Raw genomic sequence first — 19,221 nt, 5'->3', positions numbered from 1 at the left:
CAGAGTGATGGGAAGAGAAGAGTATGGAGAAGGAAAGGAACTGCTCATGATCCTAAGCATACCACCTCATCAGTGAAGCATGGTGGTGGTAGTGTCATGGCGTGGGCATGTATGGCTGCCAATGGAACTAGTTCTCTTGTATTTATTGATGATGTGACTGCTGACAAAAGCAGCCGGATGAATTCTGAAGTGTTTCGGGCAATATTATCTGCTCATATTCAGCCAAATGCTTCAGAACTCATTGGACGCCCTTCACAGTGCAGATGGACAATGACCCAAAGAATACTGCAAAAGCAACCAAAGAGTTTTTGAAGGGAAAGAAGTGGAATGTTATGCAATGGCCGAGTCAGTCACCTGACCTGAATCCGATTGAGAATGCATTTCACTTGCTGAAGACAAAACTGAAGGGAAAATGCCCCAAGAACAAGCAGGAACTGAAGACAGTTGCAGTAGAGACCTGACAGAGCATCACCAGGGATGAAACCCAGCGTTTGGTGATGTCTATGCGTTCCAGACTTCAGGCTGTAATTGACTGCAAAGGATTTGCAACCAAGTATGAAAAAGTGAAAGTTTGATTTATGATTATTATTCTGTCCCATTACTTTTGGTCCCTTAACAAGTGGGAGGCACATATGCAAACTGTTGTAATTCCTACACCGTTCACCTGATTTGGATGTAAATACCCTCAAATTAAAGCTGACAGTCTGCAGTTAAAGCACATCTTGTTCGTTTCATTTCAAATCCATTGTGGTGTATAGAGCCAAAAATGTTAGAATTGTGTCGATGTCCCAATATTTATGGACCTGACTGTATGTTCCATTAGTTGCCTTTGGTTCTTCCTTACTACTGGGGACACTAGATGATTGTGCTCTTTTTTTGATTGTGGAAAATGTTTCCTGATTTAGGTGGGTGGAGGCTTTCTTGAATTTTAATGCAAAAAACAAGAGTTAATTACCTGGTAACTCCATTTCCATGAATCTTCTAGGACAGCACATAAGAGAGAGCCTCCACCCACCTAAAACGGGAAACATTTTCCACAATCAAAAAAGAGCAGTCATCTAGTGTCCTCAGTAGTAAGGAAGAACCGAAGGCAACTAATGGAACAACATAACTCAATACAACTCAGAATATAGGGAGGGAATCCATGCTGTCCTAGAAGATTCATGGAAATGGAGTTACCAGGTAATTGGCTCTCTCTTGTTTTTTGCATTAAAATTCAAGAGTGTATTCTTTCCATAAAAAAAACTGCGTTTGAAAAACTGTTGCGCAAATACCGTGTGACACAAATTGCAACACCCACCAATTTATTCTCTAGGGCCTCTGCTTTAAAAAAATATATATAATGTTTGGGGGTTCTAAGAAATTTTCTTGCAAAATATAAAACACATTAAAATTTAAGTTGCCATAAAGGGGGGGGGGGGCCCCCTTCTTTTTTTTTTTTTTTTTTTTTTTTTTTTTTTTTAAAGCCTCAGACATTTCTTAAAGCACCTGTGCCCAATAAAAAAAACTCATCAACCCATCAGATAAAATAGATGGTCATGAGGGACAAGTAGATTGGGGCCCCAATTTAGTCCTTTTGGAGAAGTAGTTTTTGTAAAAAAAATGTCCACACCCCTGGTCTGTGTATAAAACATTCACTGTTCATGTGTCTTAAACATTTCAGGGATGTACAGATCATATTGCCCGATGCCTGGGACAAGCAGTTCAGGGCACCGGGTAGTTGTGTTTTTTTTGGGGGGTTTTTTGCTATATTTAGCTCTGCAAGCAGCAGGGTTTACTTTTTGCTGGGCTCATAGTCAGTCTGTCAGTCCGCTCAGCCCCAGCACAAAATGTCTTACTTTATCTGCTCTGCAATGGTTTTGAACAGAGCAGCGCTGGCTGCACTCCTTGTTCCTCCCCCTTGAGCAGTGCACCTAAACCAAGCTGCTTGTTATGGGGGCACTGGTAGATGATTGCTCCGGAGCCCTGCTTTACGTGTCCATAGGATACACATAGACCCGTGGCTCGGCCTCACCCCCTACTCTCTCCTATTTTGCTCACTGGCTGTGATTGACTGCAGTGGGATCCAGTAGCTCCCGCTGCTGTCTCAGCCACTGAGGAGCAAGAGGCAAGAGTCCCAGGACAGTCAAGGCTTTTGTGCACATCACTAGATTGGGCTCAGGTGAGTATTAGGTGGGAGGGGGGAGTGGGGGGAGCAGCACACAGAAGTTTTTTAGAATGCATAAAGGTAAAAAGCCTTCACAAACACTTTAAAAATGTCACATGGCCCTTCTAGCAGGATGATTCCTAAACACACTGGTGCTGGTCGTTGGGGGTTAATAATCTTGCAGATGGCACCTTATTGTTGTGTCTAGCAGTCTCATCGTTGTCTTACATTATGCAGAGGTTTGTCTGCTTTTTTTTTTTTTTTTTTTTTTATTTTTTTTTTTTTTAATCTTTTTAATTCTATTGGGTTCTGATGTGTTTGGCAGTAGATTTTTAAGTAAGATCTGTCAGGAGTGGGAAGTTCCAGAGGAATTATTGGGGTGATCTATAAGGCATAACTTTTTTTTTTTTTTTTTTTTTTCGTTGGGGCCAGTGCCTCATTTACTTGTTCAGCAGTTGTGCTTGTGCTGAGTATTAAGAGAGCCTGACACTCGCCTTTCCTGACATGCATCCAAGTGGTTTGTCATCACACTGCAAAGTCACTACCCTCCCTGCTAGTCCCTGGGTGCGGTGTTGGAGACTGGCAGGAAGGTGAGAGACAGAAACAAAGCAGAGTTAAAATCATTAATAGTTCAAGTCGCAATAATGCCCCTTTTTTTTGTTTTTTAAAAGCTCCAGACATTCCTTATCAAGACAGGTAGATTGGAAGGGAAGAAGGAGGGATTTTCACTAAGATAGATATATGGAGGTATAACCAATTGAAACCATTTGTGGGGAAATTGACAAAGCCTCTTAGAATTAGAAAAGATTGCAATTTATTTGAGAAGTATTTTGGAAGTTCGAGATGATGGGAAGCACAGCACTGCTAAAGTATATAAAATTCTCATTGATTTAGATAGTAAGTCAAAATTAAGGTACATAGAAAAATGGGAAAGGGATTTAGGGGTGGAGTGGAAGGAGCACACACAAAGAAAAATATATAGACTGGTACACGAGAATGTCAGCATGCGTGAGGTGGAAATGAACTTCAAATGTTTGATAAGGTGGTTACACCGACGGTAGAGCACAAGATGAGTGGGGAGAAACAACCTTGGTGTTGGCGAGGGTGTGGAGGGTTGGGCACGATGTACCACATATGGTGGGACTGTTCAAAAATACAAGTATATTGGAGAAAGGTTATAAATCAAATTAGGATTATTACCGGAACTGAGATTGGACTGGACCCTGAAACTTGTCTTTTTCATATTACAAAAATATCAGTGAATAAATATAAAGAACTGGGTATATGGTACTATCTAAATGCAGCAAAAAGTTTGATACCTAGGTTTTGGCGCAAAGTTGAGGCACCGAGGGAAGAGGATTGGATGAATAGAGTGGACCAGATTGCTAGATTGGAGAAACTATATTACATACAGGAAGATAGGATGGAGGCATATTATATGAAATGAGTTTAAGGTAAAGGTGAAATAAGTTACTTTGTAATTAAGTATAAAAAAAGAAAATGTATAGTAATTTTCTTTCTTCCTTTTAAATCTTTGTATACAGAGGATGTGAGATAAGTCGATCAGATAGATGTCAGGGGTTCATTGAAGAGGGGTGGGGCTGAGGGTGGGTTGAAGGAAGGGGGTCATGGGGAGAAAAATGATATGAAATAAGTGGTTTTATGAGAATTTTTTGGGTTTTTTTTGTATTTCCATTTTGGATTTTTGTATTGTTATATTTGAAAATAAATAAATACTTAAATAAAAAAAAAAAAAAAAAGACAGGTAGATTGGGACCCCAATTCATTTCCACACTCCTGAAACATGATTGTCTCCTATAGTTCAGCTCCATTTAGTGGCCATAATGCAGTAATAAATATATATTATAATATAGTTACATATATTTAAGTAACATGGTGACCTTGTTACAAACAATCATGGTGCCTTTTGTGAATGGCTAAGATATCTGCACAGCAAGTGTTTTATAAATGGACCTCGGGGCGTTTTATCATGTCTGCTTGGTTTAGGCCCTCAGTCAGTTTCATTTTGTGTAGTCTGAGAGCTCAGAACTGTGCCTGGGACTGTTTGGAAGAGGTGGTCTTGGGTGCAGTCGTCTTCAGTGCATAAAACCTTGCCTGTCCATAAATCACATAAAAAACATGAAGAGGGGATCACTGTGGTCTGATGTATGCTTCTTTTCAAGCACAGCTTGGTGGGGGAGGGGAGACAGTCCTACTCAGGCATGGTTCCACTCAACTGTGCTCAGTGTGATTAGACTTAATTTTTGTTTTCCATTATGTCTTTAAAATGCACAGGGCTCTGGTTTTCAGTGTCTGAAGGAAAACTGTTCTTGCTGCCTGTAGCAACCAGCTTTGTCCAATTTCTCAGTACACTTGATTAATTACCAGAATTTGATAAATAAGGTTCTCAGCTGTTTTAGGAGAGATGGGGATTTTTCTTAGAATTATACTTTGATGATTATAGAGAGAATTTCTTGCTGTTTATTTTTTCTTTAGGTGCAGCTGATAGACATCTTCGACCCAAGCATTCATCTAGAAGACGATATGTTGCTCGTGACCCAGATCAATTGAGCCTCACCACTGATGATCTCTTGGGCTTCCCCTCTGATGGCTCTCTACCATTCTCTCAAGTCTCACATTGGAAACATTGTGAAAACCTAAATAATTACTATGGAGCTTCCCTCCCAAACCACACTGCTCAGTCCTCTCCTCTAAGGTCCTCACTAAACACGAGGGCTAACCGCCATTCTTTTCGTCATGATTCCCGGTCTTTGGATCTGCGGAGGTTTGGAGATGACATCAAAGAAAACAAAACAAACATTCTCCGTGAAATGGACAGAGAAAACCGTCCTGCTTATCATAACAATCTGAGCTCTCCATATTTGTCGAGAGGGTCTGAAATACCTAAAAGTTATCCAAGATGGCTGACTAGTCAAAAATCAGAACTAAGTGTGTCGGGAATTACCAGTATTCCAGACGTTAAATATCCCCTCTGGATAAAAGACTATGGTCTTCTGGGAAATTCCGAAAGCCCCACCACCAAGAACATGTACAAGACCTCAAAAGCTTCTGCTAATGAACCCTTTACAAACATACAAAGCTTCTCACCTTCGGGTTCTTTACAAACTTTGTTTTATGATAGACAAGGCAAAAAAGCGGTTAATGTCAACAGCACCAGTGAAAAATTATATTCGGGACTTTCTGATTTGGATGTTTTAAGACATTTGCATACAGCTCTTAAAAGTAAGTGTACTTCCATCCTTCCTGAGCTCACCTGCAGGAAACATTTCAGTCTTCCTGTGACATTTTACTATGTAAACTGTTATATGCAACGTGTCTGATCGCTTTGTTCTTAGATCATACTGATGATTCAGCTTTGCGGAAATCCGTAGCCTTTGAGTCCCCACTGAAAGAGTGTCCTGACCCTCCAGAGAATAATGGAAGCCCCCGAACAGAAGATGTGCTGGAGGCAGAGAGATCCTGGGAGAAAATCCCATATTCATTGTAAGAGATGTTTTGTTGTCTATTAGATAAAAGAAAAAAAAATACATTATATATATATATATATATATATATATATATATATATATATATATATTATGGTATAACATGTTATAACTCAGTATTTCTTCTATAATAATAAGACCCTATAATAATGGAAACTAATTAAAGCAAAGAAGTTTAAAGGATAAAGTGTACCTTTTGACAAAATATAATAAATGCTAATTTTTTATTTATTTATTTTTTTTTGCAGGTAAAAAAAAAAGTGCATTTACTATTTTTTTTTTTTTTTTTGTTTTTGTTTTAGGAGCCTGGAAAGCATTGCACCAGCGATCAGCAGATCGCTGGTACCATAGAGGTCTCCTGCAGACCTGTCAGCGTAATCTGTCTGACCATATGTCATACTGGCAGGTTTGCACTGACATGAAAAATCATTGAACTACCACAGCGCTCAACAGCACCGTGGTAGTTCATGGAGAACTACAAGCCGACAGCCGCAAAGACTGTCCGTACTTGTAGTTCATTGATCCACAGGGATCTGTGAACCAATGATGCGCCCTTGTGGGTGCTCTCATTTACTAGAGGGTGCCACATGGACTAGTTAACCATCATTATGGTCTTCATCGTCCAATCTGATGTCTAGGCTTTACCGCACTTAAGCGCCTCAATTGTTGCTCCCCGCACAACATATATGAAGGCAGCTGGACTTTTTGTTATGTTGCTTCAGTCCTTCGTTTGAAGTTCAGCGTTTATCAATATTGCTAAATTTATTGAGGTCCACAACTTTTTATATGCCTCATTATATATGGCTATATCTGTGTGTCACGTTTTGTTTTAGCCTTAGCTTTGCATTATTCAGGATGTTGTTCCCCCTGTGTGATATCTGGACTCTGCCTCCCCACACTACTTGATGGTGGCTATGAATGGGGTAATTTTCCCCACAGTGGTGGCTTAGAGTCTTGTGATGTACCATTCTGAGGACCTGACATCCTGCATTTTTTACATCTGACCCCGGGTTTCTTCATTTTTAAGTGACAGCGTTGTCATGTTTTTAATGGTGATGGGTGGAGACTTTGATTTTTTTTTTTTCTTTTTTTCTTTTTGTATATTTGCTTGCATATATATTGTGTGTGGTTTCAATGAAGTTATAATTTCAGTTAAACTACCTGGGTCACTTAGCAGTACCTTCTTTTCTCATGGGGGCTTTCCCTTATAAATATTTTTTCAGTGTTATACTTACCTGCTCTGTGCAATGGTTTGGCACACACGGCTCTGAAGGAACGGCACGGGTATACTGTTCTTCAGAGCGCATGCGCCAGTGATGTCACCAGCAGTTTTCCAAGTAAATGTCTCCTAAACTGTGCATGTTTAGTGAATAAAGGAAGTGCAGGCAGGTGCTGCACTTTAACGTGTTTGCCATTCCAATATTGTTTGCTAGTCTTAGATAAACTTAATATTTTGATTACAGCAAATCTCCAGTCACTATACCGTACAAGAAAGAGATCAGTGAAGAATTTGCGTCACATTTTGTGGAAGATTTCCTTAAGGACAAAGTGAAAGAAGAAAGTAAAGTATGTTGGTTCTGCTGTGTTCTACATGATCAGCAATTAAGCATTTTATACTTGTGTTCTTTTTTTTTTTCCCCAAAGTGGACGTCCATGCCATATTGGTTTTTGATAGAGTAGGGAAGACTTAGACATTGTCAGGGTTATATTGCTGTTTGTGTCACTGTTGGGGAGATTTTCCACTAAATGCTTTGTGGTCATCAGGATGGGAAGTAAGCAGCGATACAGACAGCAGTGAACTCTCAGAGGTTCTAATCACTACCCAGTCTGTTCAAAACTAATTTTTCAAAAATCCAGAAGGAACAAAGCTGGTCTGGTCACAGAAAGTGGGTCCCTCCTTTATGGATGCATCAACAGATCTTCCTCCTCCCAGTTTGTTTGCAGAACCCCGATTTTGGAATCCAATACCAAAGTGCTTTTCTTATCAGCAGTTGGAGCAGTCTGGTGACTTCAGCAGAGCACTGGTTAAAGCGTGTAGGAAGAGTTTTCTTTTTGCTCTAGGAGGATGTGAAACCTCTGACCCTCTGGACAGTGCTGATTGGCCCTGTGCTGATCACATGCACCTTTTTATTAGGTTTGTGTATCACAAAGTTACAATTTAGTACTTTTTTAGACTGTTATACAGGAACCTTCAGTGGTGCTTTAGGAAAAGTACATACGATGATCCATGATGTCAACTCTTTCCTCATAGAGTTTGCAGTCCCATACCATAGGTTGATGGTCGACTAGCCTGCTACCAACCAAACTGTCCTAACAGTTTGCATTTAAAAACAGGGGTTTAGTTTGTACACATTTGCAAACACATGCGTAAGCTGCAGAGCCTCTTCACAGCACCCCCATAAAGGAGGGACCCACTTTGTGACCAGACCAGCTTTGTTCCTTCTGGATTGAGGATCCATGGGCTTTGGATATATACTGCTTATATATTTCTTCTTTCTGGTGAGTGCGTTTTTCAGCCACTTCCTCACGGATCACCAACATTGAATTTCTACTTGTCACCTGACCTGTTTCTATGAACTGGACTTGCAGTGGACTTATTTGTGTTTTATCATTACTACCTTCAGCGCTGCACTGTTTTTTATGGTATTCTGTATAAGTATATATCGGTTGCTTAGCTGCTGTTTAGGACCAGCGCTCACTGTTCTTTTCCTTTTTAGAAAGTAAAAACCCTTGTCAGCACTTGAGATGGGACTTTGCTTAAAATTTTTTTTTTCTTATTTCTCAGGCCAGCTCATTCTCAGGCGGAAATCATCATGGTCCAGTAGAGGCTCTAAAACACATGCTGTTTAATCTTCAGGCCTTCCAGCAGAATTTTACCCAGGCTCAAACCTCCAAGCAAGCAGAGGAGTTCCAGAAAGTAAGTATTCTTTTTAATACTTGGGGCAGCACAGTGGCTAAGTGGTTAGCACTTCAGCTAACAGCACTAGGGTTGTTGATTCGTATCCCAACCACGGCACTACCTCCTTGGTGTTCTCCCTGTGCCTGTGTGGGTTTCTTCCCACACTCCATGACATGTGGGTAGGTTAATTGGCTCCTATCCAAACTGGCCCTAGTTTGTGTATGTATGAATGTGAGTTAGGGACCTTAGATTGTAAGCTCTTTGAGGGCAGGGACTGGTGTGCATAAATTGACAACGCTATATAAGTACCTGAAATGAATATATATAGCCATTAAGAAAAGGAATTTCGCCCTCCCTCAAAACATTACAGCTCATGTGCTCATCATCCTTTGATGCTCGTTTTTTTTTTTTATGCTGCATAAATATACTTTAAAAGCCGTTTTCATGCTGATATTCTGAAAAGGTACAGGGATTGGACTGCTGAGGACTGGGGTAAAGTCATTTTCTCTGATGAATCCCCTTTCCAAATTTTTGGGGCATCCGGACAAAACCTTGTCCAGAGAAGAAAAGGTGGGCACTACCATCAGTCCTGTGTCATGCAAACAGTAAAGCATCCTGAGACCATTCATGTGTGGTGTTGCTTCTCAACCAAGGGAGTGGGCCCAGTCACAATTTTTCCTAAGAACACAGCTATGAAGAAAAAATGGTACAAAAACATCCTCCGAAGGCAACTTCTCCCAACCATCCAAGAACAATTTGGTGACCATGCCTTTTCCAGCATGATGGAGCACCTTGCCATAAGGCAAAAGTGATCACTAATTAGCCTGGGGAAGAAAACCTCAAAATGTTGGGACCATGGCCAGGCAACTCCCCAGACCTTAATCCCATTGAGAACTTGCGGTCAATCCTTAAGAGGTGAGTGAACAAAAAAACTCCCTCACAAATTCTGACAAACTCCAAGTACTGATTTTCCAAGAATGGGCTGCCATCTTTCAGGATGTGGCCCAGAAGTTGAGTGACAGCATGCCAGGGTAGACTGCAGAGGTCTTGGAAGAAGAGTCAACACTGCAAATATTGACTCCTTGCATAAGCTTAATGTAATTGCCAATAACAGCCTTTGACACTTATGAATCGCCTGTAATTATACTTCAGTATACCATAGTAACATCTGACAAAAAGATACAAACACTGAAGCAGCAGACTTTGTGAAAATTTAATATTTGTGTCATTCTCAAAACTTTTGGCCAGGGCTGTATTTAGAAGGATTTGTTTCATACACTAGATTGCCAAAAATATTGGGACAGCCCTCCAAATCCTTGGATTCAGGTGTTACAATCACCTCCATGGCCACAGATGTATAAAATCATCACCTAGGCATGCAGACTGCTTCTACAAACATGTGAAAGAATGGGTCGCTCTCAGGAGCTCAGTGAATTCAAGCGTGGTACCATGATAGATTGCCTCAGGCAATTTCAGGAAGTCCATCCCTGAAATTTCCTTGTTACTAAATATTCCACGCTCAACTGTTAGTGGTGTTCTAACAAACTGGAAGCAACTGGGAACAGCAACTCAGACACTAAGTGATAGTCACGTACAATAACAGAGCGGGGTCAGCGCAGAGTCAAAAGCTAAAGACCTCCAAACTTCAGGTGGCCTTCAGATTAGCACAACAACAGTGCGTAGATTGCTTCATGGAATGGGTTTCCATGGCCGAGCAGCTGCATCCAAGCCTTACATCACCAAGTGCAATGCAAAGCGTCGGATGCAGTGGTGTAAAGCACTCCGCCACTAGACTCCAGAGCAGTGGAGATGTATTCTTTAGAGTGACTTCTCTGTTTGGCAATCCGATGGACGTGTCTGGATTTAGCGGTTGCCAGGAGAACAGTACTTGCCTGACTGCATTGTGCCAAGTGTAAAGTTTTTGGTGGAGGGGGGATTATGGTGTGGAGTTTTTTTTTTTTCTGGCTCCTTAGTTCCATTGAAGGGAACTCCTTAAAGCATCAGCAAACCAAGAGAATTCGGTCAATTTCATGCTCCCAACTTTGTGGGAGCAATTTGCGGATGGTCCCTTCCTGTTCCATAAAGACTTTGGATAAGTGAGTTTGGGGCGGAGGAACTTGACTGGCCTGCACCTCAACCCCATAGAACACATTTGGGATGAATTAGAGCGGAGACTGTGAACCAGGCCTTCTTGTCCGACATCAGTGCCTGACCTCACAAATGTGCTTCTGGAAGAATGGTTAAACATTTCCATGGACACCCTCCTAAACCTTGTGGATGGCCTTCCCAGAAGAGCTGAAGCTGTTATAGCTGCAAAGGGCGGGGCCAACTCAATATTGAACCCTACGGACTAAGACTGGGGGGCCATTAAAGTTCATGTGTGTGTAAAGGCAGGCGTCCCAATACTTTTGGCAATATAGTGTATCTGTGTATCAGTCTCTTCACTGGGCATACGTAATCAACCACTTTTAAGTACTTTTTTTTTTTTTTTTTTTTTTCGAAATCTCAATTTCACTAATATTTTAGCCTAAATAATTCTTTGAGCCTACTTTAACATTGATGCAGGAATGATTAGTTGTGAGCCAGTAATTCATAGCAGCAGATATCCTCTTGTAATTCGATATGACTACGGGCAAATGTGACTTGGTTGGCATGGTTTGCTAAACTTGTGCGTCGTCATTATGTGTAATAAGTATTTTGTTGTGAGTTGATAGGCTGCAGTCTGTACAATAAAGAAGTATGACCAAAGCTATTTTGGCCATACTACTTCTATAAATCACAAGTGTGCAATTCATTCTACACTCCTGTGACCTTTGTGGTGTTTGGGTTGGTTTGTTTGCTTATGGTGTGGGTTGTTTTTTGTAATATGCCTGAACTTCTCTTTTAAACATGGTTCCACTGGGTTAAAGTCCAAACCAGCAAGAGTGCACTGACCTAGTGCACCAAAGCTACTTTATTCAACATAAACTCCACATTGACAATGGTATAAAATTTCCCTGTGCAGAATCCAGGAGCCCTCTTGCCTTGGTAGGGCACTGGGCATGGCATCCAGTGATTCTGGGGATCAGCAAGAAGAAGCTGGAACGGCCAAGGTCCTAGTATGGGGTCCTGCAGCAGAGTGTAGAGTTCTTCCATTTCCTGGGTTAGTGTTCTGTCACCAGGGTGAAATACTTTTATCAAGCCCAAAATATGGTGAAGTCCTCCACTATAAGGCTATGCGGAGGGCCTGTTTGGAGATGCCACATGAGTTTTTATTACATAAGGTGAACTATTAAACACAATTTTAAAATGCACATTTTTAACATCAACACGAAATAAAAAGATAATTTTAATGTTATAAAAAGAAATATTGGGAACAATTTGCCATTTATAGGACTATAAATATGTTATCTACTATGAATGTATATATTAATGTAAATAAAACCATTCTTACAGGTACTTTATATAGTGCCGTCGGTGTACGCAGCACTTTACATATATATTGTACATTCACATCAGTCCCTAACCCTCAAGGGGCGTACAATCTAAGGTCCCTAACTTACATACATACATACACATACTAGGGACAATTTAGACAGGAGCCAATTAACCTACCAGCGTGTCTTTGGAGTGTGGGAGATAACCAGAGTACCCGGAGGAAACCCACGCAGGCACGGGGGGGGGGGGGGAGACAGGTAAATCCCGGCAGGTAGTGTCATGGCTGGGATTCGAACCAACGACCCTAGTGCTGCTAGGTGGAAGTGCTAACCATTTAGCCACTGTGCTGCCCAATAGTAAATCTGTTCCACCTTTTGCGCTTATAGCCAATAGCAGCACTGTATGTATAACCACCACCAGATGTGTATTAATTCAATAATTACCGCGCTCTAATACTAATTAAAAAAGTGCTCAGTGCTTGAAAAATAATATGAATAAATCAACAATTGATACCTTTAAAAAATTGTAAATACTCCTATATATGTGCCAATTTAATAAATCAAATAATTCATGATAAAAATAATATATAAAGTCCAAAAAATCCAAAAGGTATAAATGAAAAGTCCCAAGTGCAAAAAAGAAAGTGCTATAGTAATCAAATCAAATCATACTCTCCTTCCAACATATGGTTTTGCTTCAATCCTGCAGCTTTATAATTAGCCTGTGTGTCTGTGAGGGATGATCCCTCCTTTGATGCACTCTCTCCTTCTAATATGTGCTTCAATCCTGCAGCCTTGCAAGTAGCTTGTATGCCTGTGAGGGATGATCCCTCCTTTTGATCCGCTCCTTGTTGTAACAGCCAAATGCATGCAAAGAGAAAAGAATATATGGTGCCTTATCCCAGAGACAAATTCAGATTTTAATTCGCTTTCACATTACACTCACATGTTAAAAACATCAATAGCGCTTTTTGTATAGTAAACAACCGCTGCCTGTGGTGATGGTCTGGCCAGAGGGTATCTACCCCACGCCGTCAGTACTCGCCCTATCAAATGTGCAGTGACGTCACTGCCCCTCCCCAACGCGTCACATCATCCCCCAGACGAAGCTACGCAGTCCCTGTAGCGCAACGCGTTGGGGAGGGGCAGTGACGTCACCACACAGTTGATACGGCGAGTACTGACGGCGTGGGGTAGATACCCTCTGGCCAGACCTTCACCGCAGGCAGCGGTTGTTTACTATACAAAAAGCGCTATTGATGTTTTTAACATGTGAGTGTAATGTGAAAGTGAATTAAAATCTGAATTTGTCTCTGGGATAAGGCACCATATATTCTTTTCTCTTTGCATGCATTTGGCTGTTACAACAAGGAGTGGATCAAAGGAGGGATCATCCCTCACAGGCATACAAGCTACTTGCAAGGCTGCAGGATTGAAGCACATATTAGAAGGAGAGAGTGCATCAAAGGAGGGATCATCCCTCACAGACACACAGGCTAATTATAAAGCTGCAGGATTGAAGCAAAACTATATGTTGGAAGGAGAGTATGATTTGATTTGACTTGAACACTATAGCACTTTCTTTTTTGCACTTGGGACTTTTATACCTTTTGGATTTTTTGGACTTTATATATTTTATCATGAATTATTATTTGATTTATTAATTAGCACATATGTAGGAGTATTCACAATTTTTTAAAGGTATCATCAATTGTTGATTTATTCATATTATTTTTCAAGCACTGAGCACTTTTTTAATTAGTATTAGAGCACGGTAATTATTGAATTAATTGATATCAAATGCATACCGGTAGAGAGTGTGCAAAATAACCAGCGATCTAGAAAAATATATATGCTCCTCTGTTAGTATACCCTGGTGGCTCACAAGTAAACACACTATAATCACCACCAGATGTGTGCTCACCTCTACTTTTTGACCTCACAGAATATGCTTGGTGAAAGTGCAATTTTGTCCATTTAAAAGGACCATGGCAGATTCCTTGATACAGCGATGTTTATCTCCTCAGCTCAGTATTCTACTTCTCCTTTATCTCCACTGCACCACATGCAAACAAAAATCACTAGAATAGTGCTTATCCTTTTTATAAATGTGTATTTCCTTCATAAACTAATTCTGATTTGCTCACATTAAAGAGGTGCTAGACAATACCCGATATATACAGCTTTTGACCCAGATTTGGCAATATCGTATTAAGATGCAAAATATTACCACACTGCCACCTCGGAACGAGTGTTGTAGCCTATTCCAAGGTCCCGTTCCTACGTGATTCGCCACCACACCAGAAACAGGATATGTATTGCAATACGTGTGAGCAAAAAATTCCCGTTTTTTCATTGCAAAGTTTGCTAAAAAGGGTATAGAGCAGTGTGCAGAGTGTTTATCCAGAATTTCTAATAGACTTCCTCAGGGGGATCTGATTGGACCGCGCACCACTCAATAAATAAAGTGTGTATTCTATATGTGTGTGTGTGTATGTGCATATGTGTGTAATATTACAATTAGGCGCCATTTTGTTGTGGCTTATCCAATTTATTATGGTGCCATTTTATTGTAGTATACCTATTTGAAATGTATAGTTGTGCTCAAATGTTTGCATCCCCTGGCAGAAATTGTGAAATTTTGGCATTGATATTGAAAATATGACTGATCATACCACAAAAAGCTCTTTTATTGAAGAGAAGTCAGATGTGGGACATTAACCTCTAAATGGTATTTTAACCCATGTGTCACCTTGTGTGTCTGTACCAAGGCCAAACATTCCAGGGGATAGAAACTTTTGATCCGGGCCATTTGGGTGATTTCCGTTATCATTATGATTTAAAAAGGAGCCAAACAACTATTTGATAATAAATGGCTTCATATGATCATCATCCTGCAATAACAGAGCATTTTTTGGCATGATCAGTCATATTTTCAATATCCGTGCCAAAATTTCACAATTTCTTCCAGGGGATGTAAACTTTTGAGCACAACTGAATGTCCGAACGCCACTATATATATATATATCGCTCCCGTTTGTAAGAAAATATTTACATTCCAACTATACTGGAATCATTCTACAAATTATTGCACTTCTATATATTACCAGATTATTGCACAAATTCACCTTACAATATTTACTTATATCAATTTGAGACTAATAATCTAGTATTATATTGCAGAAATACTGTTCTGCAGCACCTAGAGTTTGCAAAACCATATATATATATATATATATATATATATATATATAGGGTATTGGTAAAACTAACAAATATGCCATTGCTCACCTAAAGAACTCTGGAAGGTGCCGTAGGTTGCAATATGAGATAACGGTCAATAGATGGCAACAACTTTCTATATTCTCAAGCGTTTGCTCACTTCATTCACAAAGTATTTTGTAAAACAATACTGCTCCGAAGATTCAAAAAAGTATCCCTTTAATTGAAATACTATTGCTAAAATGTATGTATTAATAGTGCCATAATATATAAATGTAGACCACCGCAGCTTTTATTATGTACAGTGAAAAATGATGCAGCACAATGTGGTCATCCAGTTGTCCTCACGTAATAGAGGCCAAAAGGTTAAACAGTATAAAGTGCAGTCTGTAGAACAATGAATAATAGTGACCCTATCACCTTGCTTATTGTGGAAATATTTTGTATCTTGTTTGAGGTATTTGCAGGTGAAGCATTTCCTTTTCTACATTGATTATATACCTGTTGTTGTTTCTGCAAAACAAGGAGCTTAAATTCTGAATAGAATATTCAGAGATTATTGCACTTATTAAAAAGTCCCCCCAAAAAATGTAAATCCTTAACCACCTGCTGACCACTCACAGTAATTATGCTGCGAGCAGGCAGCAGGTGCAGGCTCAGCAATGTACATCTTCTGAGCTTGGACACCGCACGAGATTGGCAGATGATTTCAGCCAAGGATTTTGGCTGAAACCTGCTAATTGACGGTCTCCAATCATACACACCATTCTGTTTACAAAAACACAGAACTCTATGTACAGAGAACAGAGATCTGACTGTTTCGTCTCCTTGAAAAGCAGAGCGAAGAAAAGTCAGATCTGTTAGTAAACTGTGTCTAACAATGTGTAATGTGTGTTGCTTTTACGCACATTACACGTTGTTAGGCACGCAGTTTACCACCTTGATTGCACCTTGATAAAAGCCCCTTTTTTAGCCAGTGCCATTAGTACAATGTTATCACTGACCACCGTATTGGTGTCCCTCGCAACGTCGGTGTCGGTCAGGGACCCTCCTAGCCAGTGTCAGTTAGCACCAGATTGCCTGTCACCCTACCACAGTCCCATGATATGTCTGTGATCACCACCATTACAATATAGCACCTCTTAGCTACGTGAATTCTAGTGTGTATTTATACCATAGTTTGTAGCTGCTATAACTTTCAGACAAACTAATTAGTATACACCTGTTGGGAATTTTTTATTTATTTTAACCAAAGACATGTAGCACAATACATTTTGGCCTAATTTTTTTGTTTTTTTTGTTTTATATAATAAAAATCAGTAGTGATCAAATACCACAAAAAGCTCTATTTTTGTGAAAAGTTACATTTTATTGGCATACAGTGTTGCATGACTACGCAATTTGCCAGTTAATTTAGCACAGTAGCCAATGGCTCCAGCTGCTCTCTCCTGAGCCTATGAGGAGGGAGAGAGATGAGAGCTGTTGCTCTCGTGCACAGCGCTAGATTGATATCGGGCTCAGGTTATTATAAGGGGGGACTGACTTGAAGAAATTAATGTTTGTACTCCTGCGCTGGATGATGGACTCCACGGTGACTGTGACCATATAACGATAGCCTATGGAGTGCACGCCTTGCTGCCCTCAACAGACCAGGGGAATCCAAATTAACTTCACATTATTTGGAGACTTCTCTCACACTTTTTGTTTTTCACAGTATTTCCTTTATTCATTTTGATTTAAATTTATTGGACACATTGTAAAAAAAAATAATTTTTGGACTTTTTTCATAGTATTTATAATTGAATGGTTATTCACTGGTTATCACATTTTGATATTTTATGCCCTTGTCTAATAATGACCATGAAGAATTCAATCACCAGGTTTATTAATTTTATTATTTATATTTAATAATCAGGTTTATACAATATTAGAGCGCGGCACCCTAATACTATAACCTTTGTCCCTTTAATTGCACATATATATGAGGATGTGAAAGGGAGCCTGCGATCTATTAATATTTGAATATAGGAAACAAACTCCAGTGGCTCACAAGTGACTCTATATCCAAAGAGGGCGCACAGGCCTAGTGCATTACTTTTAAATTTCGGTTTATCTATGGACCTCCAATGGCTGACTCGTTTCGAGGCGATGCCTCTTCCTCAGAGCCGCTACCAACAATCCAATCTCAAAATATGTTGGTAGCGGCTCTGAGGAAGAGGCATTGCCTCAAAACGCATCAGACATTGCAGGTCTATAGTCCCCGCTCTGACACCACCCAGGGAGTTTGGACCTTGCTATATATTTTATGATGTGCCTTTTTTGACTTTTATTTCTTTGTGAGCATATCACTTTTTATACAATAAACCAAATTTTAAAGGTAATGCACTAGGCCTGTGTGCCCTCTTTTTGTCTTTGTATGTAGTATAAGGGGGGGGGGGGGTGCTCAGGAGGTGGGGGGGGAATGCAATAAGAGATTAAATTTTTTTTTTTTTTTTTCTCTTTTTAAAATCATACTTGCCTAGGTGGATGCATCGTCGATCCCCTGCCGGCTCTACGCAGTGAGCTACCAGACATCGCTGATCGCTCAGTTCTCTTGGCTGTTCTGAACAGAGAGTAGTGACTATCGGCAGACACCACTGTCTGCTCTGTCCCACTTTACCCTGCTATCAGCTGAAAATAGGTTACAGGAGTTCAGAACAAACTGCACTCCTGTGATCCACAGAAGTACAGCCAAACGAGCTTTGGCTGTACTCCTTTTTTAAGGTATTAAATAGAGATGAGCGAATCGAACCAGGCGAACCGGAATTCGAGTCGAATTTCAGGAAATATTCGATTCGCGGCGAAACCGAAATTTTGCCTACTTCGGGTGCGCGAATCGAACATTTCCCGATCAGCCGGCAAAAGTGTCCCTGCAGTGAGCTCCGCTATTTCTGACAGTTCTCTGACAGAAGGAACACATGTTTAGCGGTTGAAACATTGTATCTATTAGTTTACATTTAGGATACAGATGTTTCAACCACTGTTCATGTGAAGAAGCTGTGAGAGAACTGTCAGAAATAGAGGAACTCTGCACATACACTTTTTGCCGGCTTGGAATTATTCTTCTTTTCATCCTACTTCTTCTTCATCTTCATCCTCAGAAGAAGAGGATGAGGATGAAGAAGAAGAAGAAGAAGAAGAAGTAGGATGAAAAGAAGAATAATTCCAAGCCGGCAAAAAGTGTATGTGCAGAGTTCCTCTATTTCTGACAGTTCTCTCACAGCTTCTTCACATGTACAGCGGTTGAAACATCTGTATCCTAAATGGAAACTAATAGATACAATTTGTATCTATTAGTTTCCATTTAGGATACAGATGTTTCAACCGCTGTACATGTGAAGAAGCTGTGAGAGAACTGTCAGAAATAGAGGAACTCTGCACATACACTTTTTGCCGGCTTGGAATTATTCTTCTTTTCATCCTACTTCTTCTTCTTCTTCATCTTCTTCTTCTTCATCCTCATCCTCATCCTCTTCTTCTGAGGATGAGGATGAAGAAGAAAAAGAAGCCGTAGGATGAAAATAAGAATAATTCCAAGCCGGCAAAAAGTGTATGTGCAGAGTTCCTCTATTCTGCAGATACACTTAGAGGAGCTCTGCACATACACTTTTTGCCTGTTTGGAATTAATCTTATTTTCATCCTACTTCTTCTTCTTCTTCTTCTTCTTTATCCTCATCCTCAGAAGAAGAAGAAGAGGATGAAGAAGAAGAAGAAGAAGTAGGATGAAAATAAGAATAATTGCAAGCCGGCAAAAAATGTATGTGCAGAGTTCCTCTATTCTGCAGATACACTTAGAGGAGCTCTGCAGATACACTTAGAGGAGCTCTGCACATACACTTTTTGCCGGCTTGGAATTAATCTTATTTTCATCCTACTTCTTCTTCTTCATCCTCATCCTCAGAAGAAGAAGAAGAGGATGAGGATGAAGAAGAAGAAGTAGGATGAAAATAAGAATAATTCCAAGCCGGCAAAAAGTGTATGTGCAGAGCTCC

General features: G+C 40.1%; 1 protein-coding gene across 5 annotated transcripts in view; it reads left to right on the top strand.

Moving 5' to 3' along the window:
* The window catches only part of CUNH18orf54 (chromosome unknown C18orf54 homolog), a 51,444-nt gene that overhangs the window by 18,944 nt on the left and 13,279 nt on the right, over positions 1–19,221 (top strand). For 4 of the 5 annotated variants that reach the window (XM_089690096.1, XM_089690092.1, XM_089690093.1 and 1 more), the window contains 4 exons: positions 4,643–5,389; positions 5,503–5,650; positions 7,116–7,218; positions 8,438–8,569. In XM_089690096.1, coding sequence (XP_089546222.1) covers positions 4,643–5,389; positions 5,503–5,650; positions 7,116–7,218; positions 8,438–8,569 — 1,130 coding nt within the window. The remainder of the gene's footprint in view (positions 1–4,642; positions 5,390–5,502; positions 5,651–7,115; positions 7,219–8,437; positions 8,570–19,221) is intronic. The other variant, XM_089690095.1, reaches the window with a different exon arrangement.

The sequence above is a fragment of the Staurois parvus genome, unplaced genomic scaffold (assembly GCF_062004578.1).
Source record: "Staurois parvus isolate SC_StPar_1 unplaced genomic scaffold, SC_StPar_1.0 ptg000513l, whole genome shotgun sequence".
Classification (NCBI taxonomy): Eukaryota; Metazoa; Chordata; class Amphibia; order Anura; family Ranidae; genus Staurois; species Staurois parvus.
This window is presented reverse-complemented; position numbering and strand designations above follow the sequence as displayed.